At 44.6% G+C, this 22924-nt stretch overlaps 1 protein-coding gene across 1 annotated transcript in view; it reads left to right on the top strand.

Annotated features, from left to right (window-relative positions):
• LOC115474434 (NFX1-type zinc finger-containing protein 1-like) overlaps positions 1-22924 on the top strand; it is a 303411-nt gene that overhangs the window by 75150 nt on the left and 205337 nt on the right. Inside the window, 2 exon segments of the mRNA XM_030209896.1 lie at positions 14562-14705; positions 17272-17383. Of these exon segments, the coding sequence (XP_030065756.1) occupies positions 14562-14705; positions 17272-17383 (256 nt within the window).

The raw sequence follows: 22924 nt of genomic DNA, 5'->3' as shown, positions 1-22924 counted from the left end.
CTTCCTGTCTTCTTGGGGTCATCTTCGACTCCTCCCTCTCCTTCTCTGCACGTATTCAACAGATTGTTAAACCTGTAATTTCTTCCTCTATAATATCGCCAAAATTCGCCCTTTTCTTTCTGAGCACGCTACCAGAACCCTCATCCACACTCTCATCACCTCTCGCTTAGACTACTGCAACTTGCTTCTCACAGATCCTCCACTCAGCCATCTCTTTCCCCTTCAATCTGTTCAAAATTCTGCTGCACGATTAATATTTCGCCAAAGTCGCTATGCCCATATCAGCCCTCTTCTGAAATCACTTCACTGGCTCCCTATCTGTTTCCAATACAATTCAAGCTCCTCTTATTGACCTATAAGTGCATTCACTCTGCAGCCCCTCACTACCTCTCCACCCTCATCTCTCCCTTCACTTCTTCCCAGGAACTCCGTTTGCTATGCAAATCTCTTCTAATTGCACCCTTCTCCTCCATTGCTAACTCCAGACTCCGTTCCTTTTATCATGCCGCACCTTATGCCTGGAGTAGACTTCCTGAGCCATTACGTCAAGCTCCACCCCTGGCCACCTTCAAATCCGTGCTAAAGGCGTGTTTGTTGCTGCTTTTGATTCCTAACTTGTCACTTGCTCGTAACCTTTATCTTGTCTTCCTCTCTTCAATAAGCCCCTTTCCCTATGTGTCCTTTCTGTCTGTCCTACTCTTTCCCTTTTTTGTCTTGTCTTTTGGGCAGGGACTGTCTTTCTTCATGTTCAGTTGTGAAGCGCTGCGTATGACTGGTAGCGCTGTACAAATGATTTGTAGTAGTAGTAGTACATCTCTACTAGCTGTCTGTTGTGATAGAAATTTCTGACACTGTGAGGAAAGACAATGAACTACCAGCACACACAACTTGAATTGAGTAGTTTGCATTAAATATTCAATTTGTAGAACCTGTAGTGATATTTAAAAAGAAGTGAGCCTAGTAAAAACATCTTTACTTGCAGCAAAACAGATTTGGAAGCCTGATGACAACATTTTTGCACCATGGGTCACACTAAATAATCTCTGCCAGGGCTGGATTTATGTAGAGGTAACATAGCTTTTGCCTAAGGTGCTAAGTTCTAAAAGCTTCCAAACACTTTCCAATCTGTTGGGGACGCCCCTATCTGCCAGTTCTGTCCGTATGGACACCATAATCTGAAATTGTTCTCTGGTCTCCCCCTCTAGCAGGCCTCTACTCCCTGCATCTCCTGTTTGTTGCACTGGCTGCCAAATGAATGGAGAATTAAATTTAATTTTAAGCTATTAAGTTTTAAGAGACTACAGTCACTCATGCATAGTCCATTAATTATATAGCACTCCTTTTACATGCCAGTACATCTGATTTTCTTGAGTGTACCTTCATTACAAATTGCGAGGAGGGTGGGAACGTAGGCATATATGTTTTTCTGTTTCAGCTTCTCAGCAGTGGAATGCCCCGGCTGAGATATTGCGTTCTGAATCTGATTTACACCTTTGCTGTAAGAGGTTAAAGGCATTTTATTTTTCTGTGCCTTTTAAAGACATTTTATTAAATTTGCTCAGGAATTATCATATATTTTGTAAAGTTCTCAACTATTTTATGAATATCTGAGATACATTTATAATCTTCTGCAATATGTTTTTTTTATAATTTATGATTGTTGTTATATAATTTCTGAAGTTTTGTCTCTGCTTCTTTTTTTCAATTTGTGATCCACAGTGTATAGGTATTTGCAGACAGTAAGTCCTGTGTAACGTAACGTATCACAACATAACACCACACCACACACACATGACACTACATAACATAACATCGTTATTATTTCTTGTCTAAGTTGTGTGTAGAACCTAAGAGTAGCCATGCTGGGTCAAACCAATGGTCCATCTAGTCCAGTATCCTATTCCTAACAGTGGGCAATCCAGGTCACAAATACCTGGTAGTAACCTAAATAGTAGCAACATTCCATGCTACCAATCCCAGGGCAAGCAGTGGCTTCCCGATGTCTATCTCAATAGCAGGCTATGGGCTTTTCCTCCAGGAACTTGTCCAAACCTTTTTAAAATCCAGATATGCTAACCGCTGTTAGTTGGCAATGTATTTTATATTTATCTGCTTAGATCTTATAAAACAAAAAAATATAAAATGAATCTGTCCAGTATGGGGGGGGGGGGGGGGGGGGGGGTAGTGCTGCAGATGCTAGGCCTGGGCCTGTTTTTCTACTGGCAGCTGTCAGTGACAAAATCAATGTAGAACTTGTAAATCACTCTGGGCACAGAAGAAATCTATTCTATAATGGAACCTAGGCACCTAGGTTTCATTATAGAATACATTGTACCCAGGTATCAGCACGCTGAATTGGAGTTCTCCTCCTCCTACAGTCCTGCCAATGGGAGGTCCTGTTTCACTATCACATGTTCAGTATTGCGGACAGACAAACTCTGCAGGGCTCCAGGGAACCTGTGTTGTCCCTAGCAATTGAAAACACACCTACCCAGCTAATTTTCAGCGCATCGCTGGCTACGTTTGGGAATACAGACTCAAATCCAGGAGTGGGAAGTGGATGATGGGGATCCAACAAACAGTTGTTTTTTCAGGATTTGAAACAAGTTTATGTAAGCTCAACCACTGCACAACAGACTTACAAGTTTGCAGAGGTCAAATATCTAAAGTAGAAGATACAGTAACAGGATATCATCTTAATAGAAAGCTCTGATATTCTGATCTTGAATAACAGTTGCCAGTGGACGTAGAAAAATGTTGAAAAGGAATTGGAGAAAGAACAGATACCTGAGGAACACCACAAGTAAATTGGTGAGAAACAGATTATGATTCAGTTTGTACAGTGAAAGAACAACCAGTCAAATAGAAAACCATTCAAAAAATATACCCCCAGACCCATATTAGAAAGATATAACAGAAGAGAGTGGTCAACAGGGTCGATAGCTGCCGGTAGATCAAGTGGCACGGCAAGTGCAACATATCCTGATTTTTTTTTAGATGGAATGAATCTCACCAGTGAAGGCAGTAATTATGGTCTGTGTACTAAGATTTGTACGAAAGCCTGATTGGGAAGGATGTAAAAGCGACCAACTTCCTTTGTGAGCAAGAAGCTGAAGGAACACAACTTTCTCCAACAGAGAGAATTTAGATTTGAAACTGGACGATAGCAAGTATGGACTGGTCAAGTGACGTTTTTTTTTTTTTAATATGAGCCTGATAACGGCTTTTTTTCCAGGAGAGTGGAAGAAGTCAAGAGAGCAAACTAATTTTATTCAATACCAAAGGAAGTAAGCCACATTCAATTAAAGACAGCCAAGACGATGTAGTAGGCCTTATGGATGCAAAGCTTGTACTTAAGTCTTGCAGGCTAGGAATTTGAAAGGAAATCCAATTCGTATTTAAAGAGGTATCATTTACTGGGACCAGATTAGCTACCAATGGGCCCTGGCAGTGAGGAACAGCCTTTCTCTGATCATGCGCGGAGCACAGCCACCATTTTACAACCTCAGGGCCCGACAAAACATTCAGTTGCATTGGGATCTTTGTTTTCTCTGGAGTTTATATTGCTCTTACACCAGGCCTATTTACTGAAGTAGGGACAGTCAGGGAAGCCATTGTTCCAGGTCCCAAGGCCTAATAAGGACAAGGCAAATACCCTATCTATTTCATTTTTCCAAAGAAGAAAGAGTTGTTGTAAGGTGCTTCAGTTTCTTGCCCCGTTGCCCCTCCAGCTCCTACAAGATATTGTTTAGCTCCTGGAGGTCTGTCTCTGTTTCTCCCTCCTTTCCTGATGTGACCTTAATCTATTCAGAGGAGCCATTAGAGGAGGGCGAGCTCCCTCCTGAGCAGGGGGATGTCCTGAAAGTACTGAGGTTGTTCGATAAAGAGGAGCTCACTACTCTTATTTCTGAGGCATTGGTGATGCTTTCCATAGAGGAGCTTCTGCTTCAGCATCAGGAGTTCCATCTTCATTAACCATGAGTGGGTTTAGAGGCCATTCTAAGGCCATCCCAATGCATCCAGATATTCAAGACCTGATTACAGCAGAATGGGTCTCACTGGACATGGGGCTGAGAGCGGGAAGCACCATGGCTCACCTCCATCCATTGGTTCTGGAGGAGAAAGAAGACCACCTTGTCATTGGAAGGGTGTATTGCCCTAAATGACCTACAGGATAAACTCTAAAAGACTTGTTGAAACAAGTCTTTGAAGTGGCCTCCTTGGCCTTTAAGCCACAGTGTGCAGCTGATTTGTGGCTAGAGCATGCCTGAAGTGGCATCAGAAGTCTGCAACACAAGACGGGTGCCATAATGCCCAGCTGGAAGTGGTGTTGGCCTATTTGGTAGATGCTGTGTATGATGTTACAGCCCACAGTATGTCTTTGGCTGTCACGGCACATTGGCAACTCTGGCTGCGGCAATGGGCAGTGGATGCTCTTGAAAGTCAATTTACTATAAACTGTCCTTTCGGGGCAAGTGGTTATTTGGAGAAAATCTGAGTAACTTGGTGAAAGCACTGGGGGAACCTAAGCCACAGCGGTTGCCTGAGGATAAACTGAAAGCCTCTAGTTGTCCATCTTCAGGGGGCTCTCGATCTCAATTTTGAGACGGCAGATTGTATGGCCTAGTCATCAGCAATATGGTCGGAAGTCCTGCCTTTAGGCAGGCCAATCTTCCTTTTGTGTGGACTGGAAGTCCTCCTCTCAATCAGCTAGAGTGCCCAATGCCTCCTAAGCTTCACAGTGGTGGGAGGATGTCTTCAGAAGTTTTGGGAGGTGTGGACCAAAATCACATCAGACCATTGAGTTCTGGATATTCTTACAGAAGGTTACAAATTGGAATTCTCTTGCCCAGGTGCTCCTCTCTTCTTGAAGTCTCCTTGTCGAAAGGGAAACACAGTAGAGTTTCAGGACACTGTAGATTTCTTGCTGGTGCTTCGAGCCATTGTTCCAGTTCCCCAAGCCACATAAGGACAAGGCAAATACTCTATGTACTTCATTTTTCCAAAGAAGAAAGGCACCTTTTGTCTGGTCTTAGATCTCAAAAGTCTAAACCACTGCCTCAGAGTGAGTGTTCCGCTTTCGCATGGAAGCACTAAGAGCAGTCATAGCCTCAGTTCAAGAGGGAGAATTTCTTACCACCCTCGATCTCAAGGAGCTGTACTTGCATTTACTAATGGCCGCCGTATCAGAGGTTTCTACATTTTGCGGTGATGAGCTATCACTTCCAGTTCAGGGGGTTGCCCTTTGGTTTTGCCTTGGCACCGAGAACGTTTGCCAAGTGTCATGGGGTATCTGCAATATAAGCTTTGAAAAGTCCCAGTTCAACACTCTGGTTGCTTTTGTTCTTGCACATGCTCCCATGATGAAGTCACCACTGCAGTCGCCAGAATTTCCCCAACAACACAGTTCATTCAAAAAAAAAGAAAAAACAAATTCCCCAGAACACTGCCTTATCTTCAGCGGCTGTTTATTCATGCAGTACTCAGTTCAATTATTTCACCACTAGGGTGTCCCTTTTTACCCCAAAACACTGCTTTTCAAAAGAACATAAGAGTAGTCATACTGGGTCAGACCAATGGTCCATCTAGCCAATATCCTGTTTTCCAAAAAGTGGCCAAGCCAAGTCACAAGTACCTGGCAGAAACCCAATTAGCAACAACATTCCATGCTACCAATCCCAGGGCAAGCAGTTGCTTCCCCATGTTTGTCCCAATAGCAGACTATGGACTTTTCCTCCAGGAATTTGTCCAAAACTTTTTTAAACCCAGATACGCTAACCACTGTTACCACATCCTCCTGCAAAGAGTTCTAGAACTTAACTACTCGTTGAGTGAAAAAATATTTCCTCCTATTTGTTAAAAGTATTTCCATGAAACTTCCTCGAGTGTCCCCTAGTCTTTGTACTTTTGAAACGAGTAAAAAATTGATTTACATAGTAACATAGTAGATGACGGCAGAAAAAGACCTGCATGGTCCATCTAGTCTGCCCAAGATAAACTCATATCTTGAATTTGTACCTGTCTTTTTCAGGGCACAGACTGTATAAGTCTGCCCAGCAGTATTTCCCGCCTCCCAACCACCAGTCCCGTCTCCCATCACCGGCTCTGGTACAGACCGTATAAGTCTGCCGTTCCCTATCCTAGCCTCCCAACCACCAACCCCTCTTCCCCCCACCTGCTCCGCCACCCAATTTCAGCTAAGCTTCTGAGGATCCATTCCTGCTGCACAGGATTCCTTTATGCATATCCCACGCATGTTTGAATTCCGTTACCGTTTTCATCTCCACCACCTCCCGCGGGAGGGCATTCCAAGCATCCACCACCCTCTCCGTGAAAAAATACTTCCTGACATCTTTTTTGAGTCTGCCCCCCTTCAATCTCATTTCATGTCCTCTCGTTCTACCGCCTTCCCATCTCCGGAAAAGATTTTTTTGCGGATTAATACCTTTCAAGTATTTGAACGTCTGTATCATATCACCCCTGTTCCTCCTTTCCTCCAGGGTATACATGTTCAGGTCAGCAAGTCTTTGGTCATACGTCTTGGAACGCAAATCCCATACCATTCTCGTAGCTTTTCTTTGCACCGCTTCCATTTTTTTAACATCCTTCGCAAGGTACGGCCTCCAAAACTGAACACAATACTCCAGGTGGGGCCTCAGCAACAACTTGAACAGGGGCATCAACACTTCCTTTCTTCTGCTGATCACACCTCTCTCTATACAGCCTAGCAACCTTCTCGCTACGGCCACCGCCTTGTCACACTGTTTCGTCGCCTTCAGATCCTCGGATACTATCACCCCAAGATCCCTCTCCCCCACTCGTTCTACACCACTCAGAATTTTATAGACCTCAATCATATCTCTCCTCATCCATCTCTTTTTTTTCCAAGCTGAAGAGCCCTAACCTCTTTAGCCTTTCCTCATACGAGAGGAGTTCCATCCCCTTTGTCATTTTGGTCATTTTTCTTTGAACCTTTTCTACTTCCGCTTTATCTTTTTTGAGATACGTCAACCATAACTGAACGCAGTATTCAAGCTGCAGTCGCACCATGGAGCAATATAAAGGCATGTGCATCACCTTGCGTTTGTCCACCAGCGGGGCTGGTGTTTGGGTGGTGGGGCTAGTTCTGGACAAGACTTCTACGGTCTGTGTCCTGAAAATGGCAGATACAAATCAAGGTTAGGTATACACAAGAAGTAGCACATATGAGTTTATCTTGTTGGGCAGACTAGATGGACCGTGCAGGTCTTTTTCTGCCGTCATCTACTATGTATGTTACTATATTTCATATACCATTTGAATGCCCAGTCTTCTAATCTCCTGAGGTTTTCTGCAATATTTCACAGTCCGCACGTGTTTTAACAACCTTGAATAGTTTTGTATTATCTGCGAATTTAATCACCATTCCACTTTCCTATGAGTCTTTTAATAGAGAATCAGAAAATCCAGTGTCTTTCTCTTGCCATTTAATGTCTTTCTCTTGTTTTTGTTCAAACCCCAAACATTAAAGGCACATGGTTTAACAAAAATACAGCGTTGGACTTTTGCCAAGGAAATACAGCCTTGGACTTTTGCCAAGGCTGTGCAGCCCTTCTCCCTCCCTCCCTAGTGTTTGCAATCACACTGGAACCGCCTGCAGCTGCTGTTGAGTGGGATTGAAGTCTCCTGTCCCTTCGGTCTCCATGCAGTTTGTGTCCTCCACCTCCATCTCTTCTGAGCTTTCATCTGGTTAAGTTAGGTATATGCTTACAGTCCATGGGTTCAAGATCCTCACCTTCCTGTCTCAACCGCCTCCCTTCTACTTCCATGCCTCTGTTGGGCTGGGGGGGCATGCCCCTGTCTCCCAGGATCCTCTTTCCCTTGAGGGCTGTCCCTAGGCTGAGGATTACTCTCCCCTCCTCTTTTCTTGTTTCTTAGGATACGCTTAGGGGTCTTACATGGATACCTTTGTGTTCTTCCCCACACAAGGTTGTGGTGGTTGTGGTGGTGGCATTCCTTCAGCACCAGGGAATCGGAGTTCACCCGCATCTCGATGACTAGCTCTTTTGTGCATCGTCCTATTGAGACTGTGTGGCAGTAATGGACAAAGTTTTCTGTCTTCTGCAGTTGGATTGGGTGATCAGACTAACTTCATCACAGACACTGGAGTATCTGGGCGTTTTACTTGGCACATCAAGGGAGAGGATCTTTTTTCTGGAACACAGGAAGTCTAAGCTAGTTCAACAGATTTGTCTTCTCAGTCAAGGCAGGCCCAGGGTCTGGAACTACGTTCAGATTTGGGAGTCAATAACAGCATCAGTGGAAGTGGTGTGTAGGATAATTATCACAGATAATAAATTACAGGTGTCCTAGGTTCCCCAAACAGAACTATCTACAAGCAAAATACTCTGTACTCTGTCTAGGGGAGGGAACCTTGGATTGGAACCTAGCCAATTACTTCCGATAGAGAGAAATGAAACTGAGAAAGCAGGCTGAAATATATTAGCTTTTATTATAGATATATATATGAAAAGGTATACAAAATCACTCTGGCAAAGCTTTAGCTGAATACAGAAATACTGGCTGATAAAATTGCAAACTATATTGTCACACTACACACTCTGTCCTTACAGGTTACTAGATAAATCACACAACTGATTGGTAATGCTACAACTATGTTACGAGGTAGTATGGTTATTAGCAGCTTATCTCCTGACCAAGGTTCTGACTAAACCAATCTTTTGCTCAGGTAATCACCGCTCACTAACCCAGGCTAATAGGAAATAATTCACCGTATCTCTCACCAGGCTGACCTTCGTGGCAGTCTCTCGGGAGATGGCACAGGATACTTCCCAGACTCAAGCTGAGTTTTCCAGCGAGTCTTAGTCCGAGATAGGACAGGAACTCTACAGCAGACCGGGAGGGCACAGATCACTCAGTGCAGGTACAGCTGAACCACGATACTTCCTCCGGATACACAGTTCACCAGACGAGGACCTTATCAGGTCTCTCCAGTCTTCTTTACAGCTTCCACCTTCTTCCAAGGATTCCGACTAACTGATTTCTCCTTGTTCCCGCTTCTCCCAGTACCTCTCAGTCAGGTGACTGCAGGAACCCAATCTGGGTCGTCTTCCGCTCACTGCATGGCAAGAAGGGCCCGTTGTTCTTGACCTTCAAGTTGTTACATTGTGGTATGCATTTCTGCTTCTCACCCGGCTTGCTGGAGCCATGTCTCACTCCCTTACAGCTTCTTAGGGAGATAAAGGGGGGCTGGTTTGCCCACAGCATGTCCTTGGCTGTTACATGACTGCTAGTGATTTTCCAGAAAGCTGAATTAGCTAAATCACTGATGTGCAGATCATAGGTTGCAGACTCCATCTTGATGTCATAGGATTATGCAGGCCAAGACCAGCAAGGTGAGACACACAGGGAAATACCCCTACAGGTGCCATGGGCAAGGGCTCATATAAGGCCATTGCAGCTTCTCTTCTCAGCTGCTGGTCTCCTGTTTCACAGAAGTACGACCTTCATCTTCCTTGGGCATTAGTTGCCAGATGGAGTATGCAGTGGTGGTTGCTGCCCAGGAATTTGACTGTCGGCGCTCCCTTTCTGATAACACAGTGGGAGGTGGTGACAACGGATGCCACCAAATTGGGATGGGGCGCTCATTATAAGTTCCGTCTGGCATAGGGCACCTGGATAGAACAGGAGTCTTAGTGGCCGATAAATGCTTTGAGCTCAGGGCCCAACCTTTACTAGAACATCCTTATTCTGTACCTGACTACTATCGAAAGCAAAAGAAATCAAAGCATAGTCTGACCATCCCACAGGTGTAATTACCGGAGATTGTCTCAGATTCCGCTCCAGTGCAGATGCTAAGAATACCAGATCCAACACCTTATCTGCAGAATGTGTTGAATCATGTACAATTTGTCCAAAAGATAAGGTTTCCAAAGTCTGAAACAGCACGGGATCCTTCCCCTGTATTACTCCTCCTATCCTTACTGCTTGTCTACGTAAATACTGAGGAACTGGACTGGCATTCCAAGAGAGATATGTCTCAGCTCAGTTTTCAGTTATCTATCTCCACCTGCTGGTTGATGGACACAACTATCCCACAGGTTCTGGAAATAGTGGGAAGGGCTAATGGAAAGAAAAATATCAGAAAAGACCTATTTTTCCTTATGTAATATTTCCATTACAGAGACCCTTTTTCATAGTATATCAACCTCATGTTAACAGGCTCTTGCCACTGCTATTTTGTTTATTAAGGAACTCTTCTCAACTTTATTTTAGCCAACAAGACCTTCTTTATTTTCATATAATTCAACATGGGCTCTTCAGAGTTCCCAGGAGCTCCCTTCAAAGCACATTCAGCACTTCTTCTATACATAGGCCAGTGATGGCGAACCTTTCAGAGACCGAGTGCCCAAACAGCAACCCAAAATCTAATTATTCATCGTGAAGTGCCGGTACTCATTATGGGCGGGGTCACCACATACAACTCCACTACTACTACTTGACATTTCTAAAGCGCTACTAGAGTTACGCAGCGCTGTACAATTTAACATAGAGGGACGGTCCCTGCTCAAAGAGCTTACAATCTAAGTGACAAATGAACGGTCAGTCCGATAGGGGCGGTCAAAATGGGGCAGTCTGGATTTACTGAACGGTAAGAGTTAGGTGCCGAATGCAGCATTGAAGAGGTGGGTTTTAAGCAAAGACTTGAAGATGGGCAGGGAGGGGGCTTGGCGTAAGGGCTCAGGAAGGTTGTTCCAAGCATAGGGTGAGGCGAGGCAGAATGAGCGGAGCCTGGAGTTGGCGGTGGTGGAGAAGGGTACAGAGAGGAGGGATTTGTCTTGTGAAAGGAGGTTACGGGCGGGAACGTAAGGGGAGATGAGGGTAGAAAGGTAGTGAGGGGCAGCAGACTGAGTGCATTTGTAGGTAAGAAGGAGAAGCTTGAATTGAATGCGGTATCTGATTGGAAGCCAGTGAAGTGACTTGAGGAGAGGGGCGATATGAGTATATCGGTTCTGGCGGAATATGAGACATGCAGCAGAGTTCTGAACAGATTGAAGGGGGGATAGATGGCTAAGTGGGAGGCCGGTAAGGAGTAAGTTGCAGTAGTCAAGGCGAGAGGTAATGAGAGCGTGGACGAGAGTACGGGTGGTGTGTTCAGAGAGGAAAGGGTGAATTTTGCTGATGTTAAAGAGGAAGAAGCGGCAGGTCTTGGCTATCTGCTGGATATGCGCAGAGAAGGAGAGGGAGGAGTCAAAGATGACTCCGAGGTTGCGGGCAGATGAGACGGGGAGGATGAGGGTGTTATCAACTGAGATAGAAAGTGGAGGAAGAGGAGAAATGGGTTTTGGTGGAAAGACGAGGAGCTCGGTCTTGGACATGTTCAGTTTCAGGTGGCGGTTGGACATCCAGGCAGCAATGTCGGATAAGCAGGCTGATACCTTAGCCTGGGTCTCTGCAGTGATGTGTGGTGTAGAGAGATATAGCTGGGTGTCATCAGCGTAGAGATGATACTGGAAACCATGAGATGAGATCAGGGAGCCCAGGGAAGAGGTGTAGATTGAGAAGAGAAGGGGTCCAAGGACAGATCCCTGGGGAACACCAACAGATAGGGGGATAGGGGTGGAGGAAGATCCATGAGAGTGAACTCTGAAGGTGCGGTGGGAGAGAGAGGAGGAGAACCAGGAGAGAACAGAGCCCTGGAACCCAAATGAGGACAGTGTGGCAAGAAGTAAGTCATGATTGACAGTGTCAAAAGTGGCGGATAGATCAAGGAGGATGAGGATGGAGTAGTGGCCTCTGGATATGGCAAAGAACAGGTCATTACAGACTTTAGTGTGTGCTGTTTCTGTCGAGTGAAAAGGGCGAAAGCCGGATTGAAGTGGATCGAGGATGGCGTGAGAGGAGAGAAAATCAAGGCAGCGGCTGTGAACGGCACGCTAAAGTATTTTGGAGAGGAAGGGTAGGAGGGAGATGGGGCGGTAATTGGAGGGACAGGTAGGGTCAAGTGATGGTTTTTTGAGGAGAGGTGTGACTACGGCGTGTTTGAAGGTGTCAGGGACAGTTACAGTGGAGAGAGAGAGGTTGAGGATATGACAGATGGAGGGGGTGACAGTATGAGAGATGATGTTAAGTAAGTTGGTGGGGATAGGATCAGAAGAGCAGGTGGTGCATTTCGAGGAGGAAAGAAGGCGAGCGGTTTCCTCCTCGGTGATGACAGGGAAGGAGGAGAAAAAGGCCTGGGTTGGTTGGTTGAGGGAGAGGGTTGAAGGGTGAAGAAGAGATGGCTTGGTAGTGAACTCAAGGTTGATCTTTTGCACCTTGTCGCGGAAGTAATCAGCCAGTGATTGAGGAGAGAGCGAGGGGGGGGGGGGGGGGTGGGAGCGGAGGGCACTTTTAGGAGGGAGTTAAGGGTGGAGAAGAGACGACGGGGGTTGGAGCTGAGAGAATTGGTCAGTTGGGTGTAATAGTCCTGTTTGGCAAGGAATAGGGAGGAGTGGAAGCAGGATAGCCACCCCTATGATAGCCACACCCCCTTACACCAGCCATGGCGCATATAAACAGACATCATTGAAAATATTATACTAGTATAGGAGAAAAAAATAACATGATTTTCTTTCATTATAAATCATTTCTGTAAGTTGTTACAACTTCAGTATACCTAGTGCAAAATAAGACAGCAGATGTAAATTCTCAAATTGGACATATTCCAAACACTAAAATGAAAATAAAATGATTTTTTTCTAACTTTTGTTGTCTGGTGATTTTGTTTTTCTATCCATATTGGTCCTAGTCGCTGATTCTGCTGCTCTCTATCTGTTCTCTTAACTCCGTGTCCAGGGCTTCCTTTCCATTTATTTCTTTACTTTCCTCCTTTCTTCTTCATTTCTTGCCCTCTATCCATGTCCAGCCACCCTCCTCTCCCCTCCAGCCGCCCATGTCCAGCCACCCTCCTCTCCCCCTGTCCTCCCCTCCAGCCTCCCTCCCATCCAGCACCAAGCCTCCCTCCCTCCCACCCAGCACCAGGCCACACTGAAAAATAATCCTGCTCGCTGCCAAAACACGCGCCTAAATTACCGCAGGCCATTTTTCAGTGCACCTTAGTAAAAAGTCTTTTGAATGTGTATTTTTGATGGACTTTGCAGATATGGTGGCTGCCAAGATCTGTACACTCCCAGTATGGCATTATGCTCCGGAAACTTCATGATCCAGACACAGGCACTAGGTAGCAACTGGTGATCAGCACCAGATACGGTTTTGCTAACCCACATTTTTTGAAACTGACAGGGGTCACCTTATTAAACGTATTGGAAAACACAGCAACAGCAAAAATCAAATGACTTGATTTTTGATATGAAAATTATTCCAAACAAACTGCCCCAGAATACTGAAACTGATAAAAAAGCACATGTAGAAAAGATTCAAACAATCTAACCAGGAATACTACAGCTCAATATCCTAAAGTGAAGGAGACAGACAACCCTTTGCATAAAAGACAGAATTACTTAAATTTTGAAACCTGCTCAATGAAAAATGAGAACCAAGGCACCTCCAAAATTCTGCAACATGAGAAATCCTGTGGCACACAGTAGAAGTCAAGCTTTTTCAGACTGACAAAGCTAGAGACAGCTTTCCACCAGTGCTCCACTGATGACATCACCTATTTGTGAGAACTTCCTGTTATGCTTGTCTGAGAACAAAAATTATCCTCTTACTGTTTGTAATGAAGAGCCATTCCACAAACTGAAAGCAGCACTCTTATTAGAACTTTCAGACTCTCTGTGTTTGAGGGGATTTGTGTCCGAGTTAAGGCGGCGTCAGCAGTAGCAGCGAAAAGCGTGCTGCTGGCTCGGCGCGCCTCCTTCAGCCTTCCGTCTCTCAAACTCTGGTCCCACCCTAACAGGAAATGAGGGCTGGACCAGAGCTTGAGAGACGGAAGGCTGAAGGAGACGCGCTGAGGCAGCAGCACGCTTTTCACTGCTACTGCTGACGCCGCCTTAACTCGGACAAGGGAAAACTTTTAAATTTCATGCTCGGAGGGAGAGAGGGATGGAGGCCGGGCAGGCTGGTGCCGGGTGGGAGGGAGGGAGGAATGCTTGACGCCGAGTGGGTGGGAGGGATGACGGAGGGCTGGAACGGGCTGAGACGACCGGCGGCGCGCATGCCAACAGAGAGGGCTCTGCGTGCTCTCTCTGGCACGCGTGCCATAGGTTCGCCATCACCGACATAGGCTGTCTCAAGGTTTATGTAATTAGCAAAATTTATGCCTAGAGTAGACTTCCTTAGTTGATGTGTCATACTTTTTGGCCATATTCTAAAACAGTCTAAAAACCCACCTTTGAGGTCACTTAAATCTGAATCTTTTATAGTGAAAACAGTATATTGTTTGTCTTGTATTTCTGTACAGTGCTGTGTACACCTATCAGGACTTCATAAATGAATAGGAGGAATATGGATGTGGAAGATGTTAAAAGGACATGTTATTACAGTTAGTACCTGCCCATTTGCTATATCATTTCGGTAATAAAATGCAGGGCTTTTTGTTTTTGTTTTACTCTTATCAGCTAGCAGATCTGAAAAATCGGATTGAAGTGCGAATTCATGAGAAAGCAGCATGTCTTCAGACCTCCATGAAAGGAATCCTCCAGAAACATATCTTAGAAGACTATATTCCTCAGCATCACTTAAGAAGCCTCGTATCAGTAGAGGTACAACACCAATGCAAGATTGATAAAAGGGTTTTCCCCCTTTATTTGTGGTAATGATTTTTTGTGATTAGTGTGGAGCAACTATTTGCTTTGTTCAAGGCTTTCTGTGATTTCCTGAAAATAAAATAGCTCGGTAGTAATTTATTTGAAAAGATTTATGTACCACTTATCCTATATTCTAGATCAGAGATCTTGGCTATTTTTCAGGTGGGAGCCATTTTGTCAAAAAATATTCTATATGAGAACCAAAACCATCACTGGACAAAGCAGCAAGACACTCTGTCAACCTTCAGTGTCTCTATTCCCACCTCCTCCAGTTTTCAATCTCCCCCTTTTATTTCTCTGGAGGTTTGTTTGTGGCAGTGACCTAGCTACATGGGGCCTGGGCCCCCGTAGATTCCAGCCTGGACCCCCCTCCCGGCAAACCCGCCCCCGCCGCTGCCTACATTCACTTTTGCTGGCGGGGGACCCCACTCCCCGCCAGCCGACGTCCTCTCCATCCTGCTCCTGCTGTTGCATGCATTGCTGAAGTCCTGCACGTTGCACGTGCGACGTCAGACTTAGAGAACAGAACTCTGTTCTCTGAGTGTCTGATGTCCTGCACATACAGCGTGCAGGACGTCAGCAATGCATGCAACAGGAGCAGGACGGAGAGGACGTCGGCTGGCGGGGAGTGGGGTCCTCCGCCAGCAAAAGTGAAGGTAGGCGGCGGCGGGGGAGGGTTCGCGGCGGGAGGGGGGTTGGAAAAGACGGGGGGCAGCAATGGCGGCGGAGGGGGGGCGGCGCTGGGGGGAGGGCTAAAATGTGCCCCCTCCCCTCGGGCTATGGACCCCCCTCCCACGCCCCTGGTTTGTGGTGCTATCTTTTGAACAGGTGTTCTGTTTTCTTCCAGCACCACATAGCTCTAAGTTTTTCTTTCACTCTTCTCCTGACTTCTTTCAGTTGGTTATTGAGCCAAACCTTTGAGCAACTTTCTTGAGCTGGGTAGCCATATACTCTAACTCCTTCAAGTCTCCCTGGAGACTTTCATCTGGGCCAGCTGGCCTTGCAGTTTATGCATTCTATCCTCCAGCACTGCCATCTTTTCTTGGTGCTCCCATGCACTGACAAACACTGTGCACATCTTCTCTTGCGTTTGTCAGCTGCTGGGTCAACAACCCATTCACTTCAGCCTGGTACACTCCAGCTGGATTGCTTTCTCTCTCTTTCAGGCCCCCTCCCCCTGGAGGTTCAACTGTTGCACTTCACTCTGGAGCAGAGCATTCAGATCCTTCAGCAAATGGGTCTTTGCTTTCAGTTTTTCACAACTTTGCATGACTTTAGTTACCTGCCCCTGCAGCTCAGAATACTGCCACCATGGCATTGTTTCTGCCAACTCTTGCTGCTGCTCTACTTCATCTTCTGCAGCCTTTGCTTTGGCCTGATGGTCCTCAGTCTGGACTGTGAACAGGCTAACTTGGTCCAACTCCTGGACCACTCATTGCTGCTATGTCAGTCTATTTATGCCCTGTCAGTAGCAGGTGTAATGAGCATGTCTGAGTGCAGCAAGTTAGCATGCTATTGACGATATTCTGTAAGTTACATGCGTAAAATGTTGGTTCAGTGTTCTGTAAGTTACATACGGAAATGTTAGTTCCACCCATTCTGCTCCAGTGTGAATGCCCCCCCTTTTACGTGCTAAGCGAGTTGCGTATGTCATATATAAAATAATGCTGAATGCTCAGCTAGCACTTATGTGCATTAAATATATTCTTACTCGCATAGGTGCTAGTATTCTATAAATATATGTGCATAGTCTGTGCATAAAATTAGGTGCTATGTTACAGAGTGAGGGGGTAAGTGCAATGCTTTTCCGCACTTTAGTAAAAGGGCCTGCAAAAGTCATGATACGAACTTTAGAAATTTATGCTGAGTCAGACTAGTGGTTCATTGAGTCTATCATTGAGTGGAGGAGTGGCCTAGTGGTTAGGGTGGTGGACTTTGATCCTGGGGAACTGAGGGAACTGAGTTCAATTCCCACTCAGGCACAGGCAGCTCCTTGTGACTCTGGGCAAGTCACTTAACCCTCCATTGCCCCATGTAAGCCGCATTGAGCCTGCCATGAGTGGGAAAGTGCGGGGTACAAAAGTAACAAAAAAAAAAAATAAAAAATCATTCTTTCTCCAACAGTAGCAAATCTGGTCACATGGAAGTATTTGTTAGATCAAATAAGTAAGCCATGTTGTTCGCTTCCAGAACCATAAAGTGGAACCACCTCTGACTGTATAGGCTGAAGAGGTTTGAAACCACTCATCAAAAAAAGGTCGCACAAAAAAATAAAAATCACAGTTTCCCTTAAGAAGTCAGAAGATTATATAAACCCTTTAATATAAATGAACGTTTGTTTGAAAGCTATCCTACTTCGTTTTCTATTTCAGCAATATAACCTTTAAAAAAGATTTGAGAATGGCTGCTAAAGTGATCAGTTTCAGTATTAAATTGGTGCAAATTACTTTCCTTATTTTGAGCACAGTGCCTTTGTAAAAGAGGTCTCTCATAATTGCATTTGGTGTACCTTTTTTTCTAGACATTTGCAGAATATTCCAGTATCTTAATGGAGTGGCTAGGCATCTCCATGCTTAAGAGATCAGGAAACACGGATTATGCTCAAGAAAGAGAGCATTCCACACCACATGATGGTAAGATCAATTACAGTTCTGTAGAGTCATTATTTGGTTACCACCTATGTTTGTCACCCAAGTAGAACAACTTTTGGCTTCGTGGTATTTTCCTTGTCGCTGCATGTTGAGTATAGTGAAACACTTCAAAAGGTGAACTTTTTGAATGTTAGAAATGTTTATCTGGTATCATCTTCTAGACAGTGAGTCTGTGTGTGAGTTTTAGGATTGTATTTATTTATTTATTTATTTATTTATTTATTTATTTATTTGGATTTTGCTCATACCTTTTCCAGTAGTAGCTCAAGGTGAGTTAAATTCAGGTACACTAGGTATATTTGAGCAACAAGTCTTGATTTACTTTTAAGAATTTGTTTTCAAATATAACCTTATTTTTACTGTACTAAGGGCCCCTTTTACAAAGGTGAGCTAGCTTTTTTTAGCATGCGCTAAAAATGAGCGTGTGCTAAACACTAGAGATGCCTATATATTCCTATGGGTGTCTCTAGCATTTAGCGCACCTTTGTAAAAGGTCCCTTAAGTTTAGTATAAGTATTGCTACGTTAGACTTGGATTGTGAATTCCTCCTTATTGTTGGAGCTTTTGTTATTTACCATAAACAGCTGTGAATCCTTTTGGAAAATTTGTGGTATACAATCTGATGTATAAAAAATATATATATAAAATATATAGTATATTGCTTGTCTGACGTGTGTGTATAACCCTAGAACACTAATTTTAAATAGTTCAGTTTCCTTTAGTGGTATCTATAGACAAAAGTTTTAGGGGTGGCAACAGGGTAAGCCAAATTGACATTTCCACAGCATGTTCCTGACGCCCCTTTAAACTAGTTATGAAGACATTACAAGAAAAAATCCCAAGGGCCTTCCATGCAATAATGAAACCCTGGCCAATTTGAACCAACCGGTAAAACTACCATTGCAATTATTTAGTATTCACAGACAAATAGCATCATTCAACCAATTCCTCTATATGGGAATGAAGCCTGGAGTCTACGCAGGCTAGAATAAAACTTCAGTGTGTAGTATATATTAAGGATAATTCTATATAACTAGGTGTCTGAAGTTATGTGCCCCTATCCATGTGTATATGTGACAAAAAACCTTTACAGAATAGTGTTTAGGGTGCTTATTCACATAAGTGCTACAGTGTGCAAATGCAAGAGGGCTGTACATAATGGGTGGAGCAGGGAGGGTCATAGGCATGTCTCCCAGTTACACGTGCAACTTATAGAATACTATGAGGTGTATTTTCAATGCACTTAGACTTGCAAAGTTATATAGTAACCTATGGAACTTTGTAAGTCTAAGTGCTTTGAAAAAAAGCCCCCGATATATGAGCCCAGGTTACATTTAGGCACAGTTACACCAACACTAAGATTGTTGTAACTGTGGGCAAGACTAAGGGTACTCTGCTTCCTGTCTTCTTTTCCTCAGTTGCTCCAAACCACAGTTAACCTCCTTTGTGGTTTCTTCTACAATGGGCATTGCCGCTGTCGGGGCTAGAAAGAGCTCTGACACGGCCAGTGTGAGGTTTCACTGAGCCCTCATGGTCCCAAAACTCCTCTATGACCCAGGTTATCAAGGTCTCAGAAGAAATTTGAAGAGTCCGCTAGTAAGGCAAGAACTGCTCTTCAGGGTGTGCAGTTGATCCTGGAGTCCATCGACCATTTGCCTACATCTATAGGATTGGAGAGGCTGCCCATGGTGGGAGCTGCTGAAGGTGTTCAGAGCTCAGAAAAAGTAAAAAAAAAAAAATAATATATATATATATATATGTTTTTCAAGAAGAATAAAAGATAATTGAATAGATTTTTTGGACCTATGATTGAATGTTTGCTCATGATATGAAAGTAAGACACACAGGAGTTGGGGGCATTTGTATCATGTAGCTTCATCTAAGGTCCTTTTTCCTATCAAAGCATTGAATTTTGTTGGTAAGTATAATAAGTGGTTTAACACAGGAAGTTCTTCTAATTACATTTGTGGAGGAAACAGTGAGCCATCCAACACCCACCATAAACCCTCTGTACCCACATATAGGTGCCCCCTTCACCCGTAAGGGTTATGGCAGTGGTGTACAGTTGGGGGTAGTGGGCTTTGGGGGGGTTGGGGGGGGGCTCAGCACACAAGGTAAGGGTACTATGTACCTCGGAGCATTTTATGAAGTCCACTGCAGTGCCCCCTAGGGTGCCCAATTGCTGTCCTGGAACCAGCACTACAAATGCTGGCTCCTCCCACATCCAAATGTCTTGCATTTGGACGTTTTTGACTTGGACGTCTTTGGTTTCAAAAATCACCGAAAGTCAGACATCCAAATCCAAGGACGTCCTTGGATTTGGACGTTCTTTGATTTGGACATCTTTGACAGTATTTTTGGAACAAAAGATTGACGTCCATCTTTTTTCGAAAATACGCTTTTCCCCGCCTCCGGATTTGGACATTTTACAAAGATGTCCAAATCTCAACTTAGATGTTTCTTTCGAAAATGCCCCTCATTGTGGTCTAAGTAGGCAGCTGCATAGTCCACGAGGCACTAAAAGATAGTGGGAGCTCCATGAAGGCTAAACGGTAACACTGTGAACCGGAACAGCTCCTGGGGTATTTTATTTATTTATTTATTTGTTACATTTGTATCCCACATTTTCCCACCTATTTGCAGGCTCAATGTGGCTTACATAGTACCAGAGAGGCGTTTGCAGACTCCGGTGTAAACAAATACAAAGTGATGTTGTGGTACGATAAAGTTCATATGGCACAGCCACATTAGGGAATCGTAGAACAGAAGAGTTGTGTTATGTCCATTACGTGCTTTAGTTTGGTTGTGTTGCAGAAATCAGGCATTTAAGTTGGATCGGTAGGGTATGCCTTTATAAACAGGTTAGTTTTGAGTGATTTCCAGAAGTTTAGGTGGGTCCGTATGTCGTTTTCAAGGCTTTTGGTAATGCGTTCCACAGTTGTGTGCTTATGTAGGAAAAACTGGATGCATAAGTTGATTTGTATTTAAGTCCTTTGCAGCTTGGGTAGTGCAGATTTAGATAAGTTCGTGTTGATTCAGATGTGTTTCTAATTGGTAAGTCGATCAAGTCTGTCATGTATCTCGGGGCTTCGCCGTAGATGATTTTGTGTACCAGGGTGCAGATTTTGAAGGCGATGCGTTCTTTGATTGGGAGCCAGTGTAGTTTTTTCGCGGAGGGGTTTTGCGCTTTCAAATCACATTTTACCAAATATAAGCCTAGCTGCCGTGTTTTGAGCAGTCTGAAGTTTCTTTAATGTTTGTTCTTTATATCCTGCATAAATTTCATTGCAGTAGTCTATGTGGCTTACTACTATTGATTGTATCAGGTTGCGAAATGTTTCCCTCGGGAAGAATTGTTTCAGTCATTTGAGTTTCCACATTGAGTGGAACATTTTCTTTGTTGTGGATGCCACTTGGCTCTCTATTGAAAAAGCTGTCATCTTGGCAGCTGGGATGAGAGCACCTGCCAACATCCTTTGGTCAAGTCCAAGGTCGAGATGAATTGGGCTCCTCCCAGTCGCTCAATAATTTCATCGACCCTCAGCATTGGACAGACCTCTGATTTGGCGACAACGTTCACCTTCTGGAAAGCAATACAATCTTCTCAGCTGCTGGTCGTCTGTGTCACAGAAGTACATCCTTCAACTTTCTTGGACACTGGTTGCCAGATGGAGTATACAGTGATGGCTGTTGCCCAGGAATTTGACTGTCAGAGCTCTACCCAATGGGAGGTGGTGACAATGGACACCAGAAAGTCAGGCTGGGGAGCTCATTACATCTGGCAAAGGGCACCTGGACAGAACAGAAGTCTCAGTGGTCGATAAATCACTTGGAGCTCAGTGCAGTGTGGAATGCCATGCGTGACTTTGCTCACTTTATGGTGGGGACCCCATTTTGAGTTTTCTCTGACAATGCGATGGCAGTGGCTTATAGCAACAGGCAAGGCGGGACCTGCAACCATCAGATGGCCATGGAGGCGGCCTCCGTCATGAGTAGGGTAGAGAAAAATCATCTTTGCTTGTTGGCAGCTCCCATCTCTGGGTCCTTTGAATGTGGAGGTGGACTTTCTCATTGGGTACTCCTTGGACTCGGGAGAACGGGAACTATCCAGCTAGGGTTTTAAACTGATAGTGGACCAATGGGATTTTCCACTTCTGGACTTGATGACGACGAAAAGGAATACAAAAGTGCCCAAGTTATTGGAAAGAACTAGGCTTGATAGGGATCGATGTCCTACTGTAGCCCTGGCCAGATACTCATCTACTGTATGTCTTCCCTCTTTGGCCCATGGTAGGCATGTGTTGAAAAGGATCACATTACATCGGAAGCAGTGGTATGTGAACCTGATTCGACTGCCAGATATGGGGGTCCTCTCACAGGTACATGGCCTACTGAAGCAAAGTTTGGTGCTTCTCTGGGATCTATGCCCCTTTGGTCTTGTGGCTTGACCATTGAAAGAGCACTATTGAGAGGAAAAGGTTATTCTGATTCAGTCATTGCTACTTTGCCTCAGGCTCAGAAACACTCTACATCCATGGTATATGTGAAGGTGTGGAGGACGTTTGAGGGCTGGTGTTTTGAGTGAGGATTTTCTCCTTCTCTGCTAAGATTGCACTCATCCTAATATTTCTCCAGGCAGGTCATCAGAAAGGATTGGCGTTGGGTTCTCTAAAAGTTCAAGTTGCAGCTTTGGCCTGTTTCAGGGGCCAAATACAGAAAACATCTCTTATGGCTCACTTGGATATCGTTTGATTCTTAAGTGAAACCTTAATTTTGTCCTTCAAACTCTTAAGAAGCCTCTTTTTGAGCGAGTATGGAAGGTCTCCTTGAAAGATCTTGCGCTAAAGGCAGTGTTCTTGATGGCTGTTGTGTCGGCACATAGGGCTTTGAAGCTTCAGGCTCTCTTGTTGGGATACATTTCTCCGCTTTTCAGAGGCAGGGGTCTTCCTGTGCACGATCCTTCCGAATGTGGTATCAGCATTTCATCTCAATCTGTGTGGCTTTCCATCCTTTCACAGAGACAATGAAGAGGCCGAGTATTCTTCCTTGAAACTTCTTGACATGCATAGAGTCCTCATTAGATATCTGGAAGTCATGTATGAGTGAGTGTTGCAAATCAGACAGACTGTGCTTTTTGGTAAGCAGAGGATTGTCTCATGGTTTCCATGCCCATAATTGCTAGATGACTGAAGGAGACTATCACGTTAGCATAATTCTTTGCGGGGAAGCAGGTTCATCAGGCCTTGTGGGCTCATTCTATGAGGCATACAGCAACATCCTGGGCAGAGACCTCCTTTTTGTCTCTGGCAGATATTTGCAAAATAGCAACATGGTTGATGCTACATACCTTTGCCAAGCACTACAGGATAGACGATGTGGCACACTCTGAGTTCAGTTTTGGGGCTTAGGTCCTCAGGGCAGTGGTACCAGGATCCCGCGCACTCTAGGGATCACTTTTAAACATCCCACAGCTCTCGAATAGTGAGAAGCTATGTAATGAAAGGAGGAGTTAGGTCTTACCTG

This window comes from Microcaecilia unicolor, chromosome 1, assembly GCF_901765095.1.
Source record: "Microcaecilia unicolor chromosome 1, aMicUni1.1, whole genome shotgun sequence".
Taxonomy (NCBI): Eukaryota; Metazoa; Chordata; class Amphibia; order Gymnophiona; family Siphonopidae; genus Microcaecilia; species Microcaecilia unicolor.
This window is presented reverse-complemented; position numbering and strand designations above follow the sequence as displayed.